At 45.5% G+C, this 21,401-nt stretch overlaps 1 protein-coding gene across 1 annotated transcript in view; it reads right to left on the bottom strand.

Moving 5' to 3' along the window:
- Positions 1 to 6,025: 6,025 nt before the first annotated feature.
- Positions 6,026 to 21,401, bottom strand: part of LOC146075994 (uncharacterized) — a 30,698-nt gene continuing 15,322 nt past the window's right edge. Inside the window, exon 3 of the mRNA XM_083185751.1 lies at positions 6,026 to 12,059. Within this exon, the coding sequence (XP_083041877.1) occupies positions 11,104 to 11,889 (786 nt within the window). The 5' untranslated portion in view covers positions 11,890 to 12,059 and the 3' untranslated portion in view covers positions 6,026 to 11,103. The remainder of the gene's footprint in view (positions 12,060 to 21,401) is intronic.

Raw genomic sequence — 21,401 nt, 5'->3', positions numbered from 1 at the left:
GTGGTACAGATACACTCAATACCCAAAGTCCATAAACCGGGACAATTACTCCATACAATAGTACAGACAGAAGACTACATACAGGCTATATACCGTTGAGTTCTATAGTGACGTTGAGGCCCAAAGGACTCAATGTTTTTAACCAGAAAATCCAAAAGGCTTCACGCCTGCACAATTGGACGTATCTGTCGCCACCTCGTGAGATTTCTAATTGTGCGGCCGAGGAGCAGTGGGTGATTGGTGCAGCAATGCAATAGCTGCAAAGGGGTGGAACCTTCTGACCACAGGTGATGACCAGCCGAGGAGCAGTGGGTGATTGGTGCAGCAATGCAATAGCTGCAAAGGGGTTGAATCTTCTGACCACAGGTGGCTACCAGCCGAGGAGAAGTGGGCAAATTGTTACAGTATTTAGTTCATCTGTGAGGGTGCTGTGCTGTGTATCTGTTTTTATTAGTTTAATATCCAATAAGACCACTATCTGGCTTGATGGTGTTTACCACCAGCCGAGGAGCAGTGGGCGATTCGGCAGCCTTCTGCAGGCAGTGGCAGAAACGCTCCTGTCACCTAGGCCATCTTCCGACGGCGTCTGGTTGTGTGATGCAGGGTGAGAGTGGCAGCGGTGGACTCCCAGAATAATATAGGGAATATCATCATCTGCATTACAGAGTCTGTGAATGTGACAGTCATGTACGTGTTATCTGTGCTTAAGGTACAGTGCTTCCCAGAGACACCTCTAACACCCTATCTAAGGCAGTAGATGCACCAGCAGAGGGATATTATATTGTATGTACGGCAATAGAATGGAATGGAACCTACTGACCAGACATAACCAGGTGACGACCAGCCGAGGAGCAGTGGCCGATTCGTGCAGCAATCAATGACTCTCTGCAGTTGTATGTGATTAAAGACAAGTCCACTTATCTCACATATCAATGACTCTCAGCATTGGGATTAATGAATGGTGATGCAAGATGGAATTGTCCTTGGGCCCTCCCACCCACCCTTATGTTGTGGAAATAGGACATGCACACTTTAACAAACCAAACATTTCAGCGACAGGGCCTACAAAACTGTGGCTGAAATTATTGGTTTGTTTGGGCCCCCACACATATCTCCCTGTATAAACTGGCTCTACAGAGACAAGATGTCATAGTCACTTGTCATCTGTTATGAGTGTCATTGACAAACACTGGGGACAAATGGGGAACAAACAGACATACAGATAAAGTGAACCAGCAAGATGTAATGTGCTTTCACTTGGAGCAACAATACTCAGGAAGGAGTTAATAATAACAAAACCATGAACTTCCTTACCAGGAAGAATTCCCTCTGCGTTCAAGTGTAAAAGTGAGACGAAACTGACCCACTTGAACCACGGGCAGGCTGGAAGTAAATCACAGGATGGAGTCTGGATTGGAAGCACTTACTCTGCAGGAGGGAACAGCAGAGCCCAGTGCCCAAGACCAATCCAGACACCTGCTCTCAGATGGTATTTGAGCTAAACCACTGGATGTGGAATCCGAGCTGAAACACTGGCTCTGAAGATGAAGATAACAGAGTGCAGCGTCCAGAACCAGACCAGAAACCAATACACAGAAGTGACAGAGTTCAGTCTCTGGAGGAAGATGACAATCCTTTCCAAATCCTGCTCCACTCTCCTGTACTGGCCAGAACAAAATCAAGTGCCAATGAGCTCAGATGCATACCGTACTCACTGATATTTCAGGAGTCTTTAAGCAGTCTTTGGCACTTGGTTTTGGTACATATTTCTAAATTCATCACTGTGGTGAACCTTCAAAAGAAACCGCTATACACCTGTCACACTTCACTGCAGAGTGATTTCCTTCCCTGGGTTCATGTTACCTCCATAATTTAATATTAAATATTGTGTCACTGATACACATTTTTCTGTTTACTTTTCACTTTTCACGTGAGAGAAAAATCACACTATGGAACATACAAGTCAAGCGCCTGCACTTTCTCATTTGTTCTGGAGAGTTGGCGAGTGAGGATTACTGGGTGGTCCTCCATTTGGAAGTGAGGCTGCAAGGATCTATTGCGCCTAGGGACTTTTCTATTCTTCTGTTTTGGGCTGTAGAACCTTGCACAACATGGAAATCAGCCTCCACTGCACTTGAGTCAGGTACAGCCCGCTCCTCTGCTTATGTCATAGGTGGCCGTGTAGGCTTGAATTGCCTTTTGCTGTTCCTCCATTCTCTGCATCATATAGAGGGTGGAGTGGCAGTGGCAGAATGCCAACAGTGCCTGCAAATTTTGCGGGCCACAGCAAGCATCTCCTGCACGCTCCTGTCACTTCTGATGAAATGCTGCACCACCAAATGTATTGTGTTGGCAAAACATGGCACTTTCTGGAAATTGCCCATGTGTAATGCCCGCATGTTGTCCGACACCACAAATACCCAGGAGAGTCTAAGGGGGGTAAGCCACTGGGAGATGATTTCCCTCAGTTTCTCTAAGAGGTTATCGGCGTTGTGCCTCTTCCTGAAAGCGGGGATACACAGCATAGACTGCCTTGGAAGGAGCTGGCATGCAGGATATGTTGCTGCTGAGGAAGGCAATGCATCTACCCAGTGGGATGTCACAGTCATATAGTCCTTAGTTTGCCCTGATCCACATGTCCGTAGTTAAGTGGACAGTGGGTACAGCCGTATTTTTCAGGGCACTGAGGACACTTTTTCTGACGTCCCTGTACATCCTGCGTATTGCCTGCCTAGTGAAGTGGAATCTAGATGGGATTTGGTACCGGGGACACAATACCTCCATCAACCGTCTAAATCCCACTCCACTGATGGCGGACACTGGATGCACATCTAAAACCAACATAGCTGTCAAGGCCGCAGCTATCCACTTTGCCATAGGATGACTGCTGATGTATTTCATCCTCATGGCAAATGACCGTTGGATGGCCTGCAGGACTCCCCCCGATATGTGACTTAATGTATTACACTATTGTGTTTCTCTCTTCTTTTGTTTCTGGGTACCACTGATAAGAACAAAGAGAGTGTTTATTACCTGAGCCAAGGATTCTTCTGTAGGAGGTGGATTTATTGGTCCTCTGCCCATATGCCATACATATGGCAATACATTCCAGACCATAGAGGTGGATTTATTGGACAATGGGCTTTTTCATCCCATGGACATCAACTGTTTCCCTCTCTGGTGCCTCATTTAAGCAAACCACCTCAGCATCCTCCTCGTCAACTTCCTCCTCAGCGCCAGCTACATCAATATCCTCCTCTGTCTACAACATCGACACCTTCATTATCTAAATCAGGAACTGCACTATGTGTGATCCTTCCAGCATATGCAGAGGGAGTGCTGAAATGGTGGAAGGAGCCAGCTCTTCCTATACAGCGATGGTAAGGTCAAGCATCGCAACCACCAACACCCTTGGACTCTGCTTGGGGGTTTGTGACAACATGTCTTCTTTAGTAGGCAGAGATGTTTGCTGTGTTTTTTATGACAGCTGAAATCTCTTCAAATTTCTAAAGGGGGGAGTAGGAGGGCTTGCATGGTCATGTGTAGTTAAACCACCAGTCATGAATACAGGCCAGGGCCTTAACCGTTCCTTGCCACTCCGTGTCGTAAATGGCACATTGCCAATTTTACATTTCTCCTCCAATGATTTGAATTTTTTTTTTTTTGGTCCTCCTTTTTCTCAACTTTGGCTTTTTGGATTTTACATGCCCCGTACTTTGACACTGGACATCAGCCTTGGCAGATGACGTTAATGGCATATCATCGTCTATGTCATCATTATTACTTGAATTTGCAGCAGATTCAGAAGAGGAAGCGGCCCTTCATCTTTCCCAATTTGATTCTCCATATTTTGGATCTCCATTATTTTTGTGGAGTTGTGCAATATATTACACTACAGGACAGCACCACTGGAGTGCAAGTATATACGGCAGTAGATGCACCAATAGATAGATATTATATATACGGCAGTGATTTATTATGCCCCACCAGAGAGATATTATAAATACGGCAGTAAATTAATTAGGCCCCACCAGAGAGATATTATATATACGGCAGTAAATTAATTATGCCCCACCAGAGAGATATCATATATATGGCAGTAAATTAATTATGCACCACCAGAGAGATATTATATATACGGCAGTAAATTAAATAGACCCCACCAGAGAGATATTACATATATGGCAGTAAATTAATTAGACCCCACAAGAGAGATATTATAAATACGGCAGTAAATTAATTAGACCCCACAAGAGAGATATTATATATATATATGGCAGTAAATTAATTATGCACCACCAGAGAGATATTATATATACACGGCAGTAAATTAATTAGACCCCACAAGAGAGATATTATATATACGGCAGTAAATTAAATAGACCCCACCAGGGAGATATTATATATATGGCAGTAAATTAATTATGCACCACCAGAGAGATATTATATATACGGCAGTAAATTAATTATGCACCACCAGAGAGATATTATATATATATGGCAGTAAATTAATTAGGCACCACCAGAGAGATATTATATATATGGCAGTAAATTAATTATGCACCACCAGAGAGATATTATATATATGGCAGTAAATTAATTATGCACCACCAGAGAGATATTATATATATATGGCAGTAAATTAATTATGCACCACCAGAGAGATATTATATATATGGCAGTAAATTAATTAGGCCCCACCAGAGAGATATTATATATATGGCAGTAAATTAAATAGACCCCACCAGAGAGAGATTATATATATATGGCAGTAAATTAATTAGACCCCACCAGAGAGATATTATATATACGGCAGTAAATTAATTAGACCCCACCAGAGAGATATTATATATATGGCAGTAAATTAATTATGCACCACCAGAGAGATATTATATATACGGCAGTAATTTATTATGCCCCAACAGAGAGATATTATATATACGGCAGTAAATTAATTAGACCCCACAAAAGAGATATTATAAATACGGCAGTAAATTAATTATGCCCCACCAGAGAGATATTATATATACGGCAGTAAATTAATTAGACCCCACAAGAGAGATATTATATATATGGCAGTAAATTAATTAGGCCCCACCAGAGAGATATTATATATATGGCAGTAAATTAATTATGCACCACCAGAGAGATATTATATATATACGGCAGTAAATTAATTATGCACCACCAGGGAGATACTATATATATGGCAGTAAATTAATTATGCACCACCAGAGAGATATATTATATATACGGCAGTAAATTAATTAGACCCCACAAGAGAGATATTATATATATGGCAATAAATTAATTAGGCCCCACCAGAGAGATATTATATATATGGCAGTAAATTAATTATGCCCCACCAGAGAGATATTATATATATGGCAGTAAATTAATTATGCCCCACCAGAGAGATATTATATATATGGCAGTATAATTAATTAGACCCCACCAGAGAGATATTATATATACACGGCAGTATAATTAATTAGACCCCACCAGAGAGATATTATATATACGGCAGTAAATTAATTATGCACCACCAGAGAGATATTATATATATGGCAGTAAATTAATTAGACCCCACCAGAGAGATATTATATATATGGCAGTAAATTAATTAGACCCCACCAGAGAGATATTATATATATGGCAGTAAATTAATTAGACCCCACCAGAGAGATATTATATATATGGCAGTAAATTAATTATACCCCACCAGAGAGATATTATATATATGGCAGTAAATGAATTAGACCCCACCAGAGAGATATTATATATATGGCAGTAAATTAATTATACCCCACCAGAGAGATATTATATATATACGGCAGTAAATTAATTAGACCCCACCAGAGAGATATTATATATACGGCAGTAAATTAATTATGCCCCACCAGAGAGATATTATATATATGGCAGTAAATTAATTATGCCCCACCAGAGAGATATTATATATACACGGCAGTATAATTAATATGCATCAGCAGAGATATTATTTTATTTAGTAGATGCACCAGTACACTGTTAATTCATTAATATTTATTTATATGTCAGACTCAGTACAGTAGATGCACCAGCAGAGAATATCTTTACTAGTTATATAAGGCTGTAAAAAAATACACCAGCAGGGAGGTAAAAAATACACCAGCAGATGCACCAGCAGACTGGTATACAAGTGGTTAATAAGTTTAACAACAGTGTACACTGCACAGTCATATACACTTCTGATTGAAGTGGCCAGGTAGAGGTAATACTGACTGGGCTGGCAGCCAGCCACTGGCAGTGCAGAGCACACAACAGCAGAGAGCAGAGCAGACAGTGGCATTAGTAGGCACTGACTTTTGCCCCAGCAGCAAAAATAAAAACACAGCTCCAGTCCCTAACCTACCTAACCTAACAAAGCTCTGCACAGTACTAAGCACACTCCTATCCCTAACCCTCCTAACTCACGAGTGACAAATGGTGCCGGGCACTTGCTATTTACATAGCGGTCCGGATCTCGCGAGAATCCAGCATCGGGCAATGACATTTTGCCCACGTGCCTGGATCCGAATCAGACGGGAAGCTCAGAGCGGTGCTCGGACCCGGGCTCAGATTGCTACTGTTTGTGCAGGGTCGGATCTGGGGAATCCGAGCCCGCACATCTCTAGTTAGAACATCGTCCTTCAGTCTACATGCAGGTTATATCGGTATATACTGTGTCATAGTAACGTGTATACTGTTACTGGGCTGCTAATTATTATGGAGGATGTTAGTATTAGCCTATTACACAATGGGCTCTCCATCAGACCTGGTTAATAACATGTGAGAAGGAAGGATGTGCTGTAACCCATAGCAACTAGAAATCCACTATCAGCAGTCTAGTGTCAGCAACCTAACACATGTAATAATGATTGGTTACTATGTGATACAGGTAGTACATAGTATTCAGAGTGCATGAGGTAAGGCAGCAATATGGAGGCATGAGGGAAAGGAGAGAGACCAGAGGAGACCTGTAGGGTGGTACAAGGCCGCATACAGGGTTCCTATAATCAGTGGTGTAACTATAGAGATTACTATGGGGCCCGGCTGCTTGGAAGGATCTCCAAAGGTAATTCCACTGCACTCTGTAAAAATAAATACTTGTTAACATACACAGGGAGAGAGGGAGGCAGAGCCAAGAAGTACACATACACAGATAGAGGGAGGCAGAGCCAAGCAGTACACATACACAGATAGAGGGAGGCAGAGCCAAGCAGTACACATACACAGATAGAGGGAGGCAGAGCCAAGCAGTACACATACACAGATAGAGGGAGGCAGAGCCAAGCAGTACACATACACAGATAGAGGGAGGCAGAGCCAAGCAGTACACATACACAGATAGAGGGAGGCAGAGCCAAGCAGTACACATACACAGATAGAGGGAGGCAGAGCCAAGCAGTACACATACACAGATAGAGGGAGGCAGAGCCAAGCAGTACACATACACAGATAGAGGGAGGCAGAGCCAAGCAGTACACATACACAGATAGAGGGAGGCAGAGCCAAGCAGTACACATACACAGATAGAGGGAGGCAGAGCCCAAAAGAGCATGTACAACGGGAGGGAGGAAGAGCCCAGCAGTGCACATACAAAGGGAGGGCCGCAGGGCCCGGCAGTGTATGTACAGGGAGAGAGGCGGAGCCCAGCAGGGCAAGCACACAGGGAGGGAGGCAAAGCCCAGCAGTGCACGTACACAGGGAGGGAGGCAGAGCCCAGGAGTGTATGCACACAGCGAGGGAGGTGGAGCCCAGCAGTGCATATACACAAGGAGGGAGGCAGAGCCCAGAAGTGCCCATACAAAGAGAGGGTGGGAGGAAGTTACCAGCAGTGTACACAGAGAGGGATGGAGGCAGAGCCCAGCAGTGTACATACACAGGGAGGGAGGCAGAGCCCAGCAGTGCATGTACACAAGGAGGGAGTCATAGCCAAGCAGTGTATGTACAGGGAGGGTGGCAGAGAACAGGAGTGCACATACACAGAGAGAGAGGGAGGCAGAGCCCTGCAGAGCATGTACACAGGGAGGGAGGGAGGGAGGCAGAGCCCAGCAGTGTACTGGTTAGGACTCTGCTGGGATTTCAGACAAAAGGTTACCGGGATGGAAAGGCCACAATCCCAATCCTAACTCTATTAATACCTCCAGAGCTTATAGGCACCTGCAGAGCTAAGACTTCAACTATAAAAGGGGTAAATTAGGTTCACCACAACCCCAGTGCCACCAGGAGTTTGAAAGGAAAGAAGATGCACAACACCTCCAGAGCGGACAAGTGGGAAACTAACTAAAACCCACTGAAATGGGAAACAAAGCAAAATGTGGCACGGCTTTACTCCACGGGAAGCGATCCTTCAGCAGACCAACGTACAATTATAAGTAACCCCTACTTAAGTCAGAAACACCAGGGAGTTAAGTGGAAGAATATGGGAGCAATCCCCCACTGAACTCCCAGGAATGCAACAATGCAACCAAATAAGTAATTCCTCACTACCACACTGACTACAAAAACACAGAAGACAGTATGTCCTTGCTATTGGCATAAATGCAACAATGCATGAAGATGTTAATAATACACAATATAACCCGTGTGGGGCTGGATGGCAAACCCCATATCACTCCATACATATACACTCTAACAGGGATCAGCAGAAATACTGTAGATGGAAAAACCAGCACTTAATCCTCTGCAGAACCGAAAGCACTAGGAACACTGGACCAAGGAAGGGTCAGGAGGGCTGAGGAATATGGCTGATGACCAGAGAACAGATTCAGATAGACTGTACCAATCACAGGCCTCTGGGTGAAAGGCAGCATGGGAGATAAAGGGAACACTCCCAATCAGAATACCTAAGCTCCATTAACGAGGGGACTTACTACAGATGATCAGCCTGAGAAACAAGGTCCAGAGCTATTGGTCTAATTATACAACAGCTGCATTGCACCTTGAGGACACAGGAGTCAGGCTGCATTCACACAGCCCCAACAGGGGTAATTTGTGACAGTACATATACACAGGGAGGGAGGAAGAGCCCAGCAGTGTACATACACAGGGAGGGAACCAGAGCACAGCAGTGTACGTACACAGGGAGGTAGAAGGCAGAGCCCAGCAGTGCACCTACCAGAGAGGGAGGGAGGCAGAGCCCAGCAGTGTACGTACACAGGGAGGGAGGCAGAGCCCAGCAGTGTATGTACACAGGGAGGGAGGAAGAGCCCAGCAGTGTACATACACAGGGAGGGAGGAAGAAAGAGCCCATCAGTGCACATACACAGAGAGGGATGGAGGCAGAGCCAAGCATGTACACAGCGAGGGTGGCAGAGCCCAGCAGTGCACATACACAGGGAGGGAGAGAGGTAGAGCCCAGTAGTGTACATACACAGGGAGAGTGGCAGAGCCCAGCAGTGCATATATACAGAGAGGAAGGGAGGCAGAGCCTATCAGAGCGCGTACACAGGGAGGGAAGCAAGTGCAAGTACTGAGGGAGGGAGGGAGGCAGGGCCCAGCATTGTATGTACAGGGAGGGAGGCAGAAACCAGCATTGTGCATACACAGGGAGGGAGGCAGAACCCAGTAGTGCACATACATAGGGAGGGAGGCAGAGCCCAGCAGTGTATGAACACAGGGAGGGAGGCAGATCCCAGCAGTGTATGTACACAGGGATGCAGGCATAGCCCAGCAGTGCATGTACAAAGAGAGGGAGGGAGGGAAAGCCCAGCAGAGCACGGACACAGCGAGGGAGGCAGAGACCAGCAGTGTATGTAGAGGGAGTGAGGCAGAGCCCAGCAGTGTAGGTACACAGGGAGAGAGGGAGGCAGATCCAAGAATTGCACAAACACAGAGAGGAAGGGAAGCAGGGCCCTGAAGTGTATGTACAGGGAGCAGGAGCCCAGCAATGCACATACACAGGGATGGAGGTGGAGCCCAGCAGTGCACGTATACAGGGAGGGAGGCAGAGCCCAGCAGTGAACATACACAGGGTGGGAGGCAGAGCACAGCAGTGTACATACACAGGGAGGGAGGTAGAGCACAGCAGTGCATGGACACAGGGAGAGAGGCAAAGCCCAGCAGTGTATGTACAGGGAGGAAAGTAGAGCACAACAGTGCACGTACACAGAGAGGGAGGGAGGCAGAGCCCAGCAGTGCACGTACAAAGGGAGGGAGGGAGGGAGGAAGAGCCCAGCAGAGTATGTACATAGGGAGGGAGGCAGAGCCCAGCAGAGTATGTACATAGGGAGGGAGGCAGAGCCCAGCAGTGCACAAACACAGGGAGGGAGCCGGAGCCCAGCAGTGTATGTACAGAGGGGGAGGCAAAGCCCAGCAGAGTATTTACACAGGGAGAGAGGCAGAGCCCAGCAGTGTATGTACAGGAAGAAAGCAGAGCACAGCAGTGTACATACACAGGGAGGGAGGCAGAGCACAGCAGCTTACTTACACAGGGAAAGAGGGAGGCAGAGCTCAGCAGTGTATGTACACAGGGATGGAGGTAGAGCCTAGCAGTGTACGCACAGGGAGGGAGGCATAGCCCAGTAGTGTATGTACACAGGGTGGGAGGCAAAGCACAGCAGTGTATTTATAGGGAGAGGCGCAGAGCCCAGCAGTGTATGTACACAGGGAGGGAGGCAGAGCCCAGCAGTGTATGTACACAGGGAGGGAGGCAGAGCCCAGCAGTGTATGTACACAGGGAGGGAGGCAGAGCCCAGCAGTGTATGTACACAGGGAGGGAGGCAGAGCCCAGTAGTGTACGTGCACAGGGAGGGAGGCAGAGCCCAGCAGTGTACATGCACAGGAAGGGAGGCAGAGAACAGAGAATGTCTGTATGCCCTCTCCTGGCAAGCTATTTCCCCATATGGTGCTCTGTCTGTCCTAGTCACCTACTGTATCCATCCGTCAAAACCCCCTTATGATATTCTATGCATACATTTGTCTGTGTATACCACCTCCAATCTGCTCTATATGGCGCTGTCTGTATATACCCCATATAGTGCTGTCTGTCCATCTGTTTATCAATACTGCCAACACACTCCTCTGATGTTGGACAAGATGTGACTCTTGGGTAAAACATTTGTTGCATTCGGAGCATTTCTATGGCTTCTCTCCTGTGTGACTCCTCTGATGTAGGACAAGATCTGACTTCTGGGAAAAACATTTGCTGCATTCAGAACATTTATATGGCTTCTCTCCTGTGTGACTCCTCTGATGTCGGACAAGATGTGACTTCTGAGTAAAACATTTGCTGCATTCAGAACATTTATATGGCTTCTCTCCTGTGTGACTCCTCTGATGTCGGACAAGATCTGACTTCAGAGAAAAACATTTGCTGCATTCAGAACATTTATATGGCCTCTCTCCTGTGTGACTCCTCTGATGTTTTACAAGATCTGCCTTCTGAGAAAAACATTTGCTGCATTCAGAACAATGATATGGTTTATCTCCTGTGTGAATCCTCTGATGTAGGACAAAATGTGACTTCCGGGAAAAACATTTGCTGCATTCAGAACATGTATATGGCTTCTCTCCTGTGTGACTCCTCTGATGTTGGACAAGATGTGACTTCCGGGAAAAATATTTGCTGCATTCAGAACATTTATATGGCTTCTCCCCAGTGTGACTCCTCTGATGTCGAAGAAGAGGTGACTTCCAGGTAAAACAATTGCTGCATTCAGAACATTTATATGGCTTCTCTCCTGTGTGACTCCTCTGATGTATGACAAGCTTTGACTTCTGGGAAAAACATTTTCTGCATTCAGAACATTTATATGGCTTCTCTCCAGTGTGACTCCTCTGATGTATGAGAAGCTGTGATTTATATATAAAGCCTTTGTCACACTCAGAGCACACATGTGGATTCTCTCCTGTGAGACTCATCATATATGAGGTGAGAACAAATTAGTTGCTGAAGGTTTCTTCTATCCAGAAAATAAAATAGTGTTTGTTCCTCCTCCTGAGGTGTAAGGAGATATGATGTATTTAGTTGGCTTGAGCGGAGAACAATTTCCCTTTCCACGTCCTCTTCATTTGAATCCTGCTCCTTATATGTCCTGTAAGAAAGTTAATATGTAAAAGCATAACGGTTACCAGGATAACGCTGCTTTTATTGTATAAGATGTATATTTATACACAATAGCAAATATCACAGACACTGACCATGATGTTATATTTGTGTACAGATGTGTCCACATACATCCAGCCTCCTTGTGTGTTAAACAGTCCTTCTAGTTGCTCCATTCCATAGTGGGACTGTAGCACTGAGCATTTTTTCTATTAACCAACCTGGAAAAGCTCTTACATTTTCTAACCTTGGACGTCTAAAGCTTATTGTCCAATATTCCACATCACTTAGGAGTCCAAGCTATAGCCGAAAGGCTAGGTAAGGATAATGACCTGAGAGTGGAACACCAACACCTTCTTCGGGATGCTATTTTTTTTATTTTACAACACAATTATTTTCTTTTTTTGGACAAGCACTATTTACAAGTCATGGATACCGCAATGGGAACCAGGTTCGCACCAAGCTACGCCAATTTATATATGGGGCAATTTGAGGACCAACTGATTTGGGGGAGAGAGTTTGGCGCAAGCCTGGTTTTCTATGGGCGGTACACCGATGACCTTTTTATTATTTGGGATGGGGATGCACTTTCAGAACAATCTTTTGTAGACTATTTAAAATCACAATGATAATAATTTCAAGTTCACCCATCACTTTCACCCCACCAATATTTAATTTTGGGTATCTCATTGGAGATCATGGGAAATCAGATAGCCACAAAGAACCATAACAAAGAAGTAGGGATAAATGCCTATTTACACTTTCAAAGTGAGCACGACCTCCCCTGGAAATGAGCAATACCTAAAGGTCAGTTTACATGTCTGAGAAGGAAATGCTCCAACACTCAAAATTTCATGTTCCAGTCCAAAAAAATGACTTCCGCCTTTTTACAAAGAGACTATCCTCCAGGCCTAAGAGAGAAAGCATACATGGAATCACAAAACTGCGAAAGAGAACAACTCCTTAAAGGGAAGAATAGAAGATAGGATGAAGGCCCTCAAAGACCTCTGACTAGAAAACTGGCGTACATTGCCACTTATAACAGTGCAAGCAGTAAGATCAAAAATCATAAAAAAAGAACTACAACATCCTCAAACAAGACCCAATACTGAACCAATCCCTTCTAGTTGAACCCCCATTCATCTTCAAGAAGAACACCACTCTCAAAAAACTGGCTCCCAGCTTTTTGAAAAATATAGATCAGATTCCGGATTCTATGAACACATGGCTTCCAACCAAACCAAAGCTGCTATAAATGAAACACGTGCACACATATGATGAACACAAAGACTTATCAAGTTTCACAAAAAGAAAAACCTTATGTCCTAACACAATTCATAAACTGTAACTCCACTTATATCATATATGTTCTGAGGTGTAACCGTAACGATCAGATCAGGTGATCGATCAAATTAACGTATGCCTCCTGTTATGATTATCTGTTCAATCAATGTATGTCTGATATTGGTGTAATAGTTATGTCTCCTGTGAGTATTGGAATCAGGACATGTCTTGTATGTAAACTGTAGGTGACCCTGGTTTGAGTTTGAGGCCTGTATTCCCTCAGTGTGACATCTGTGGACTCCTCCGGAGTCAGGATGTAAGATAAGATCTGAGCCCCTCATAAACCATGGTCCAGGAGAAGAGGTTAGAGTTTGTCCCCTTCCTTCACATCTCTTATCAGTGGGTCTGCTATGCAAGGAAGGAGGATCAATCACTTTGAAAACAGCAGACTGTAGATTGCCAGGGACCTTCCACACTCCTTCAGCATGGAAAGAGTGGAATCCCAAGGGTGGGAGGGATGAGGGAGTCTGCAAGGTATAACTAAGACTCTTCTCCCTATAGTCAATGTCACTACCTGGGGGTCTAGCAAGCAGGCTGTAGGCGACGAGAGATTTCTTGTGGAGAACCCCCCCACTTCAGGATTGTAAGATACGGTTCTGTCTTTTTTTCCTTTTATTTTATTTCTGAAATTTGCATTTAAAACTTGTGTGTACTTTTAAAATCATTGTAAAATCTTGTAACTATTTTCTAAAGCTCTGTAGTATTTCTAGGAATAAATAATACATATTCCCAGTTCTGGTTCTGTGTTCTTAAGACTCATTAGCCTCAGAAGAGAAAGGCTGGAAAGCGTTACCATTGTTATCTTGTATTGTGTGGTCAGGGGCGAGCCAAGCCGCCCCTTGCGCAGTTTCAGGCGCTAAAATCAGGTTTTGGCTGGTGGCAGTGTACCTCAAGGAAAGGACCCGAGGGTCCCGAGTGAACCCCAGTCACGGCCGGCGCTGCTCAGATTGACGTATCGGAGCAGGCGACCGGTGGGTCCGTGACATTTGGTGGCAAGCGGTGGGGTGGAGAATTCATTTTTCTCTTTAAGAACTTAAGTGAGTGTGGGTAGAATTTTGTGAGAAATACCCACATCACCAGAATCAGAACTCAGAGCTTTACTATAGTTTTAAAAGTCACACAGTGAGTGCAATTTCTGTTCCCCTCCCTTCTCTTGTTTTTCTTTCCTATCATTTTATTTGACAAGTGTGAGACTCCGGATGGCTGATTACCAGCAGATGAGGAGAGATGACCTGGCGGTCGTGTGTGTGCAGAGGAATATCCCTTGGTCTGGCCAGAGTAGAAAACGTATGATTCAGGCACTAGTGGATGCCGATCGGACTCTAGCTGCTGGAGGAAACCAGTCCATGGACAATCCTACCCCAGGGGCTCAGTCAGCACTGGACAGTACAAACGATGCCGTGCCAGGGTCAAACACTTCTGCTGGACCCAGCAAGTCTACACTGCAGAGCGACCTTCTAGCTGCTAGCAGGCAAATTAAGAATGTGAACCCCGTATTCGCTTTGCAGCTGGTGCAGTTCTGCCAAGCCTTTGTCGACAGAGAGGCTGCGGAGCGCAAAGCCACTGTGGACAGAGGGGCTGCGGAGTGCAAAGCCAGACGAGAGGCTGAGGTTGCTGAGTGCAAAGCCATACGAGAGGCTGAGGAGCGCAAAGCCGTACGTGAGGCTGCAGAGCGTCAGGCTGAGCGTGAGTACCAGTTGGTTCTGGGGAGGCTCAGAGGCCTGATCGCTGTTGGTGAACCAGTGGAGAATGATACAGAGCATCATGATGGCGAACCTTTACGTGAGACTTTATCTGCCGTGGCTACTGAGTTAGCAGGAGATGGGCTTCGTACTGAACTTTTACTGTCTGCGGAAGTAAATAATGTGTTGGATCATGATGTGGACTCTGTTATCAATCATGGGGAGCCTAACAAGGGACAGAGGTCCCAAATCACCGCTGACGCGAATTTCACCGGACCGCGTCATGCACAGTTCCCTGTCTTGGAAGCAGACAGAGGAAGCCAAGTGAGTGTCAGCTTGGTTGTGAGTAATGAGCTGGCCCTGGACACTACAACCGATGCTCAGAGAGGTGACATCTCTGCTAGCACCAGGGAGACTGTAGGATGTGTGGCAGTCAGGGAGACTGCAGAGTACCAATCCCCTACAGCACCAGAAGAGCCCAGTGGGTATATTGACCCAGTGGAGGATGATGATATGTTTACCCTACTGAGCACAGAGGAACTAACGGAAGAATGCCAGCTGCAAGGTATCTCCTGCCACAACCATACTTGTGGGGAGATGATCACGCAGCTCACCCAGGCCAGGGACGATGGGTGCAATGCCTTCAGCCAGTATCGTGCAGCATTTCGTTTCTGGGGTCCATCCGCGTCTCCTTGGGTGCTGCTGAGAGAACTGGGACAATGTTACAAATTTGCGCAGCAGGAGGTCGATGCTTGGAGAAAGCTGGATACCCCATTTTGGGGAGATCAGTGCCGCCGGATAGGTGTGGAGTGGCGTCGCCTAGAACAGCTGCTGTTACCAGCTCTGAAAGCAAAGTTCCAGTTTAAACGGCTGGGAGAAGCAGAATCTGAGGATGTCAGCAGTTTGCTCTCACCAGGGGTGCCCCACCAGGGCAAGGTGCCTCTGCCTACTACAGCAGTCATGGAGCCTGCTCAGGAGACCTCACATCACAAGGCCCAGTTTAAACTGCTGGAAGATGTGAGCAGCATGTTCCCACCCGTTGCTCCAGATTTGTTGCCGGAAGAGGCTGGCTGCATAGTGAAAGTATGCAGGGGAGAGACTATGTCGGAAATAGGAATGGGACTTTCTGACTGTATGCACACAAGTATGTGTGGGACTACTGATGTGGGACTTTTATTAACTCCACACATATCTGTCGCTAACCCTTCTGAACCATATGATGCATCTCAGGTAGTATGTAACCATGCTGAACATTGCAATGTTGTTATTTTGTGTGAAGCCCCTGGGATGATCTGTGATAGTGCCGTACCTTCGGTAGAGGTGGAGGGTGAGTTAGAGACAGGTATAGTGGGTAATCCTTGCCAGTTTGTGGGGTTAAATGAATGCCCTAATCTAGTTGGGAATGAGACACCCTCACTTACCAGTGGTAGGAGTGCTGCTGGTGATGTCATTAAGGTTGCTGTGCTAGAAGTTAACCCTGTTCCTCCAGTGATGTCTGGTTGTGACATCGTGCCAGGGGTCGCTAACTGCACAAATGGGACAGATCTGAGTTGGTTGCAGGCAGAGCACGTACCTGCCAATAAGTTACTGGTGACAACATGCTCAGATAACCCCATTCCTGCTCAGAGACAATGGGATCCAGATATAGCGGGTTTGCCATGGTGCAATTGTAAGCCAGCAGGATGGGCCCCATGTGTTGTGGAAGATGCACAGGCTAATTTGCAGGTATTGCAGGATGTCTCCCCAGGTTATGATATTGATGTTACTGTTGATAATGTGATGTCTTGCGCTACTGTGGGAAATGTGGTACCAGGTATAATAAGTGACCCGGTGGGTCCTGTGTGCACTGTGGAACTGTCAGATAGGGAGAGAGTGTCCCTTACTGCAGCTTTCCCCCCAAACCCCCCTCCTTACTGTAGCCACACAAGAACAGATACAGGAACACAGCAGGGGTTCCCTCCAGACACTGAGAACCCTCCAGAGAGTGCATTTTTCCAGCCTCACTGGATAACGGATGCCTCTCCTGAGAACCTCAGTGGCACCACCCCAGCCACAGAACCTGCGGGTCTGGGAGGGAAGGTCAGGCTCAGGAAGGTGTCCTGGACTGCCATGGAAAGCTTGGCTTTCCACGCAGAACTGAGAATCAACCCTGCACAGGCTGCCCCATACCTGGGAAGTGGGAAAGATACCCCTGGGTACAGTGAGAGGGTTGTGTCAGGAATAGAGCCAGTGGCTAGTAGGGAAGCTGCTGCGTGTAACCAGAAGGGTGGGAGGGCCCGCGAAGCACAGGTAAACTCAGCTATATTAACCTCAGGAAAGCTGAGCTGGGATGTTCCCAAGACAGGGGACAAGGACCTGCTGGTATTCCCCCTTGCAGAAACGTGCCCCCCTTCACAATTCACACACCCAGACACAGAGGGCGAATCTCCTCACAAAAGGATGAGGTGTGAGGTGTTGAGTGAGTGGACCTTCCCCCCAGTGAAGGGGAGGGGGGGTCAGTCAGCTCAGGAGAGGTGCTGGGAAGACATTTTTAAGTCTGTATATAGTGCTGGGAGAATGCCCCACACCTGTGGTATAGTTAAACGCGCTGAGTTACGAGTCCCGGCGGGATGGCCATTTGGGGTGTGGCGGAATGGTCTGGTACTGATCTCAGTGAGTAAGGCCAAACTGCCAGCTGCAGGGGAGAATCCGTGCCCAGGAGTCCGACGCACAGCTGTGGTGGGCTGTGTCAATACCAGCCAGGATGGACACAGCTCCCACTATATCAGTGTGCTCACAGACTATGGGTTCGAGGACACCTGTGTGCTTTTAGTTTGCCATCTCCTGCGAGAGGGACAGGGACTATGCCCATTGCCCACCCTAGCCACGGCTATGGCGTCAGGTGGTGCCATGACAGACGTCAAGTATAGTGAAGTGTTAGTACAGATCCCGCAGAATCAGTGGCAGTCTGTCTCAGCACAGAGACCACTGCTACCTGTCCAGGTGATGTAGTTAATAGCGCAGTGATGAGACGGTGACGTGGGTCACCGCCTCTGTGCGCCATTTTAAAAGGGGGAGGTGTAACGATCAAATCAGGTGATCGATCAAATTAATGTATGCCTCCTGTTATGATTATCTGTTCAATCAATGTATGTCTGATATTGGTGTAATAGTTATGTCTCCTGTGAGTATTGGAATCAGGACATGTCTTGTATGTAAACTGTAGGTGACCCTGGTTTGAGTTTGAGGCCTGTATTCCCTCAGTGTGACATCTGTGGACTCCTCCGGAGTCAGGATGTAAGATAAGATCTGAGCCCCTCATAAACCATGGTCCAGGAGAAGAGGTTAGAGTTTGTCCCCTTCCTTCACATCTCTTATCAGTGGGTCTGCTATGCAAGGAAGGAGGATCAATCACTTTGAAAACAGCAGACTGTAGATTGCCAGGGACCTTCCACACTCCTTCAGCATGGAAAGAGTGGAATCCCAAGGGTGGGAGGGATGAGGGAGTCTGCAAGGTATAACTAAGACTCTTCTCCCTATAGTCAATGTCACTACCTGGGGGTCTAGCAAGCAGGCTGTAGGCGACGAGAGATTTCTTGTGGAGAACCCCCCCACTTCAGGATTGTAAGATACGGTTCTGTCTTTTTTTCCTTTTATTTTATTTCTGAAATATGCATTTAAAACTTGTGTGTACTTTTAAAATCATTGTAAAATCTTGTAACTATTTTCTAAAGCTCTGTAGTATTTCTAGGAATAAATAATACATATTCCCAGTTCTGGTTCTGTGTTCTTAAGACTCATTAGCCTCAGGAGAGAAAGGCTGGAAAACGTTACCATTGTTATCTTGTATTGTGTGGTCAGGGGTGAGCCAAGCCGCCCCTTGCGCAGTTTCAGGCGCTAAAATCAGGTTTTGGCTGGTGGCAGTGTACCTCAAGGAAAGGACCCGAGGGTCCCGAGTGAACCCCAGTCACGGCCGGCGCTGCTCAGATTGACGTATCGGAGCAGGCGACCGGTGGGTCCGTGACATCAGTAACCTTCACTATGTAGGTCGCATGACCAGATAACTAAAAATTAGGTTCCTTGAGCACCGACAAAATATTATGAAAGGGATTCTAACGCATAGTGTATCAAAACACTTCTTCCTTCACCATAATATGGACCCCTCAGAATTGAAAATTGTCGGGATAGAACACATTGCCGCAACACCAAGATGGGGAGACCTCTTTAGAAGCCTTGCCCGTCAGGAGGTCTTCTGGAAGCATCAACTAGGTTCAATTCATCCAGGAGGCCGAAAGGAGTCTGTTGAACTAAATATTCTATTATGAGTTTGCCTAACTAAGCTATCTGTTAATAATTAAACCTATTTTCGATATATCCCCACTCCCCCCACTTTTTCTCCCTTCCTCCCCCCTCCCCTTTTTTCTCTCCCCCTCCCCTTCCCTGCTTTCTCAAAGGAGAAAATGACTGAGATAAAAAAAAAGTGAAAAAGGAACCTTTACAATAAATAAATAATGCATAGAATTTATAATATAAATATTAATAAAAAATAAACAACTGATTAGGAAATTATTTTTTCTGCCATAAATCACTATTTACTAAGATTATGCGAAATAAATCCATATTGCAACAGTTTGAGCTGTTAGAATACTAATCATTCACCCCCCCCCCCGCCCCTCTCTCTCCCCATTCTTTCCCTTCTGTATATTTTGATAGGAAATGTGTCAGTTAAAGGACTTGAATGGAAATAATTGTTCACCGATAACGCAATCTCACATCAAAAATATTTCATACAAATATTGTATATTTGTATTATAAGAATCTGCCACTGTATACATAAAATTAAAATCTCTTCTTTTTCACTTTCAGCAATAATTCTTTGCAAAGACCCTTTTTTTTGTACATGTATCCTTATATATCCAAAATGGGACGCATATATGCCCCACTTCTGTCATCCTATAGTCCCATTAAAGCCCCACTTCCGGCAGGCAAACCATAGTGTTATGCAGGGCACTATTCCTGGGAACACCCGCACTTCGAATGACGCACTTCCGTCCTTGGCGTGTGCGCTGTATACACTTCCGGTCACCGGGTGCATGCTCCTATACTTCTCTGGAGGGAGAATGAAGTGCGGCATTCCTGCTAACACTTCCACCCCACTTGGTCAACTAACCTATAGAAAGAGTAAATAAACGCCACACTGGTGGCGTTTTTTTTTTGGGAATCCCCAGACGTGAATGTATAACAGCCAATACAGGCTAACAATACTAACAACACCTGTAAGAACACAGATTATTGAGAGACTAGCCGGGACACATGACCTCTGTCCACCAATGAATCACCACCATAATATTAGAAATATCCTTAAACAACTCCCATTCTAGAAAGTTTATATAAAAAAAACCATTATGTATGTTGTTGATATGAATGTACTTTGCCTCCTTTTCATTCTTATGTACCATGTGACCATGTATCATGTGATCAATTACTACTTCCTGAAGCAGTATAAATACCCCCCTGGGAACAAACACACCCTATCCTTTGGTAAAGCTGTGGAATACAGCGAAACGCGTCAGGCGTGCCACCCAGACCCTATTGAAGGAGTACTACCCAGATTCCTGGCATTTGTTTTCCTGTCACTCTCGATTGGGACCTATCCGAACCAGCCCTTTATTGAAACCTCCACTAGTTCCAGAACAGGAGCCGTATCTCCATTTACTGCCAGCGCCTTGCACCTTTCAAGTTAATTTGGACATCCACTTGGACAGCATAACATCTGCTGAGGAGGTTGCTGACAGCACAGGACGACTACCCACCAGTGGACGGTAATACACTCAATAATTTGGGTATGATGTAAAAAGGGCATAATATGAACAGACTGATCCCACAAATATTGCCACATATCCCCCCTACTACACCAGGAATCATGGGACATTAGTCTAGTGCACTAGCATTTTTTTTATAATTTTTATATATTTTTTATTTTTTCATTTTTTATTATCTTACAGCAATTGCTTAGTAATACAAATACTGCTCATTTCTTAATCATTTGACTACATTGTGTATAATAAATTGTATGCTTCTATTGTGAAACCATTCCAATTGATCACACATTTTTTTTCCAACCAGCGCTGCTTAAACACCTGTATTTTCCATTAAAATGCATCTTCTTCGCAGAGCGATGTGTCAAGGACGCACAAGCAGCTTCTGATAATTAAAATATGTGGAATCCCTGCATTGTGTCTACATAAGAAATGCTACTTTAGTGTTTTCCAGTTTTTCATATGCAGATACAGCAGTGGTCACACACAATATATAGGAATGCCACA

The sequence above is a fragment of the Crinia signifera genome, chromosome 4, assembly GCF_055691185.1.
Source record: "Crinia signifera chromosome 4, ASM5569118v1, whole genome shotgun sequence".
In the NCBI taxonomy this organism is placed as follows: Eukaryota; Metazoa; Chordata; class Amphibia; order Anura; family Myobatrachidae; genus Crinia; species Crinia signifera.
Note: the sequence above shows the minus strand (reverse complement) of the source record. Positions and strands in the feature narration are given on the sequence as shown.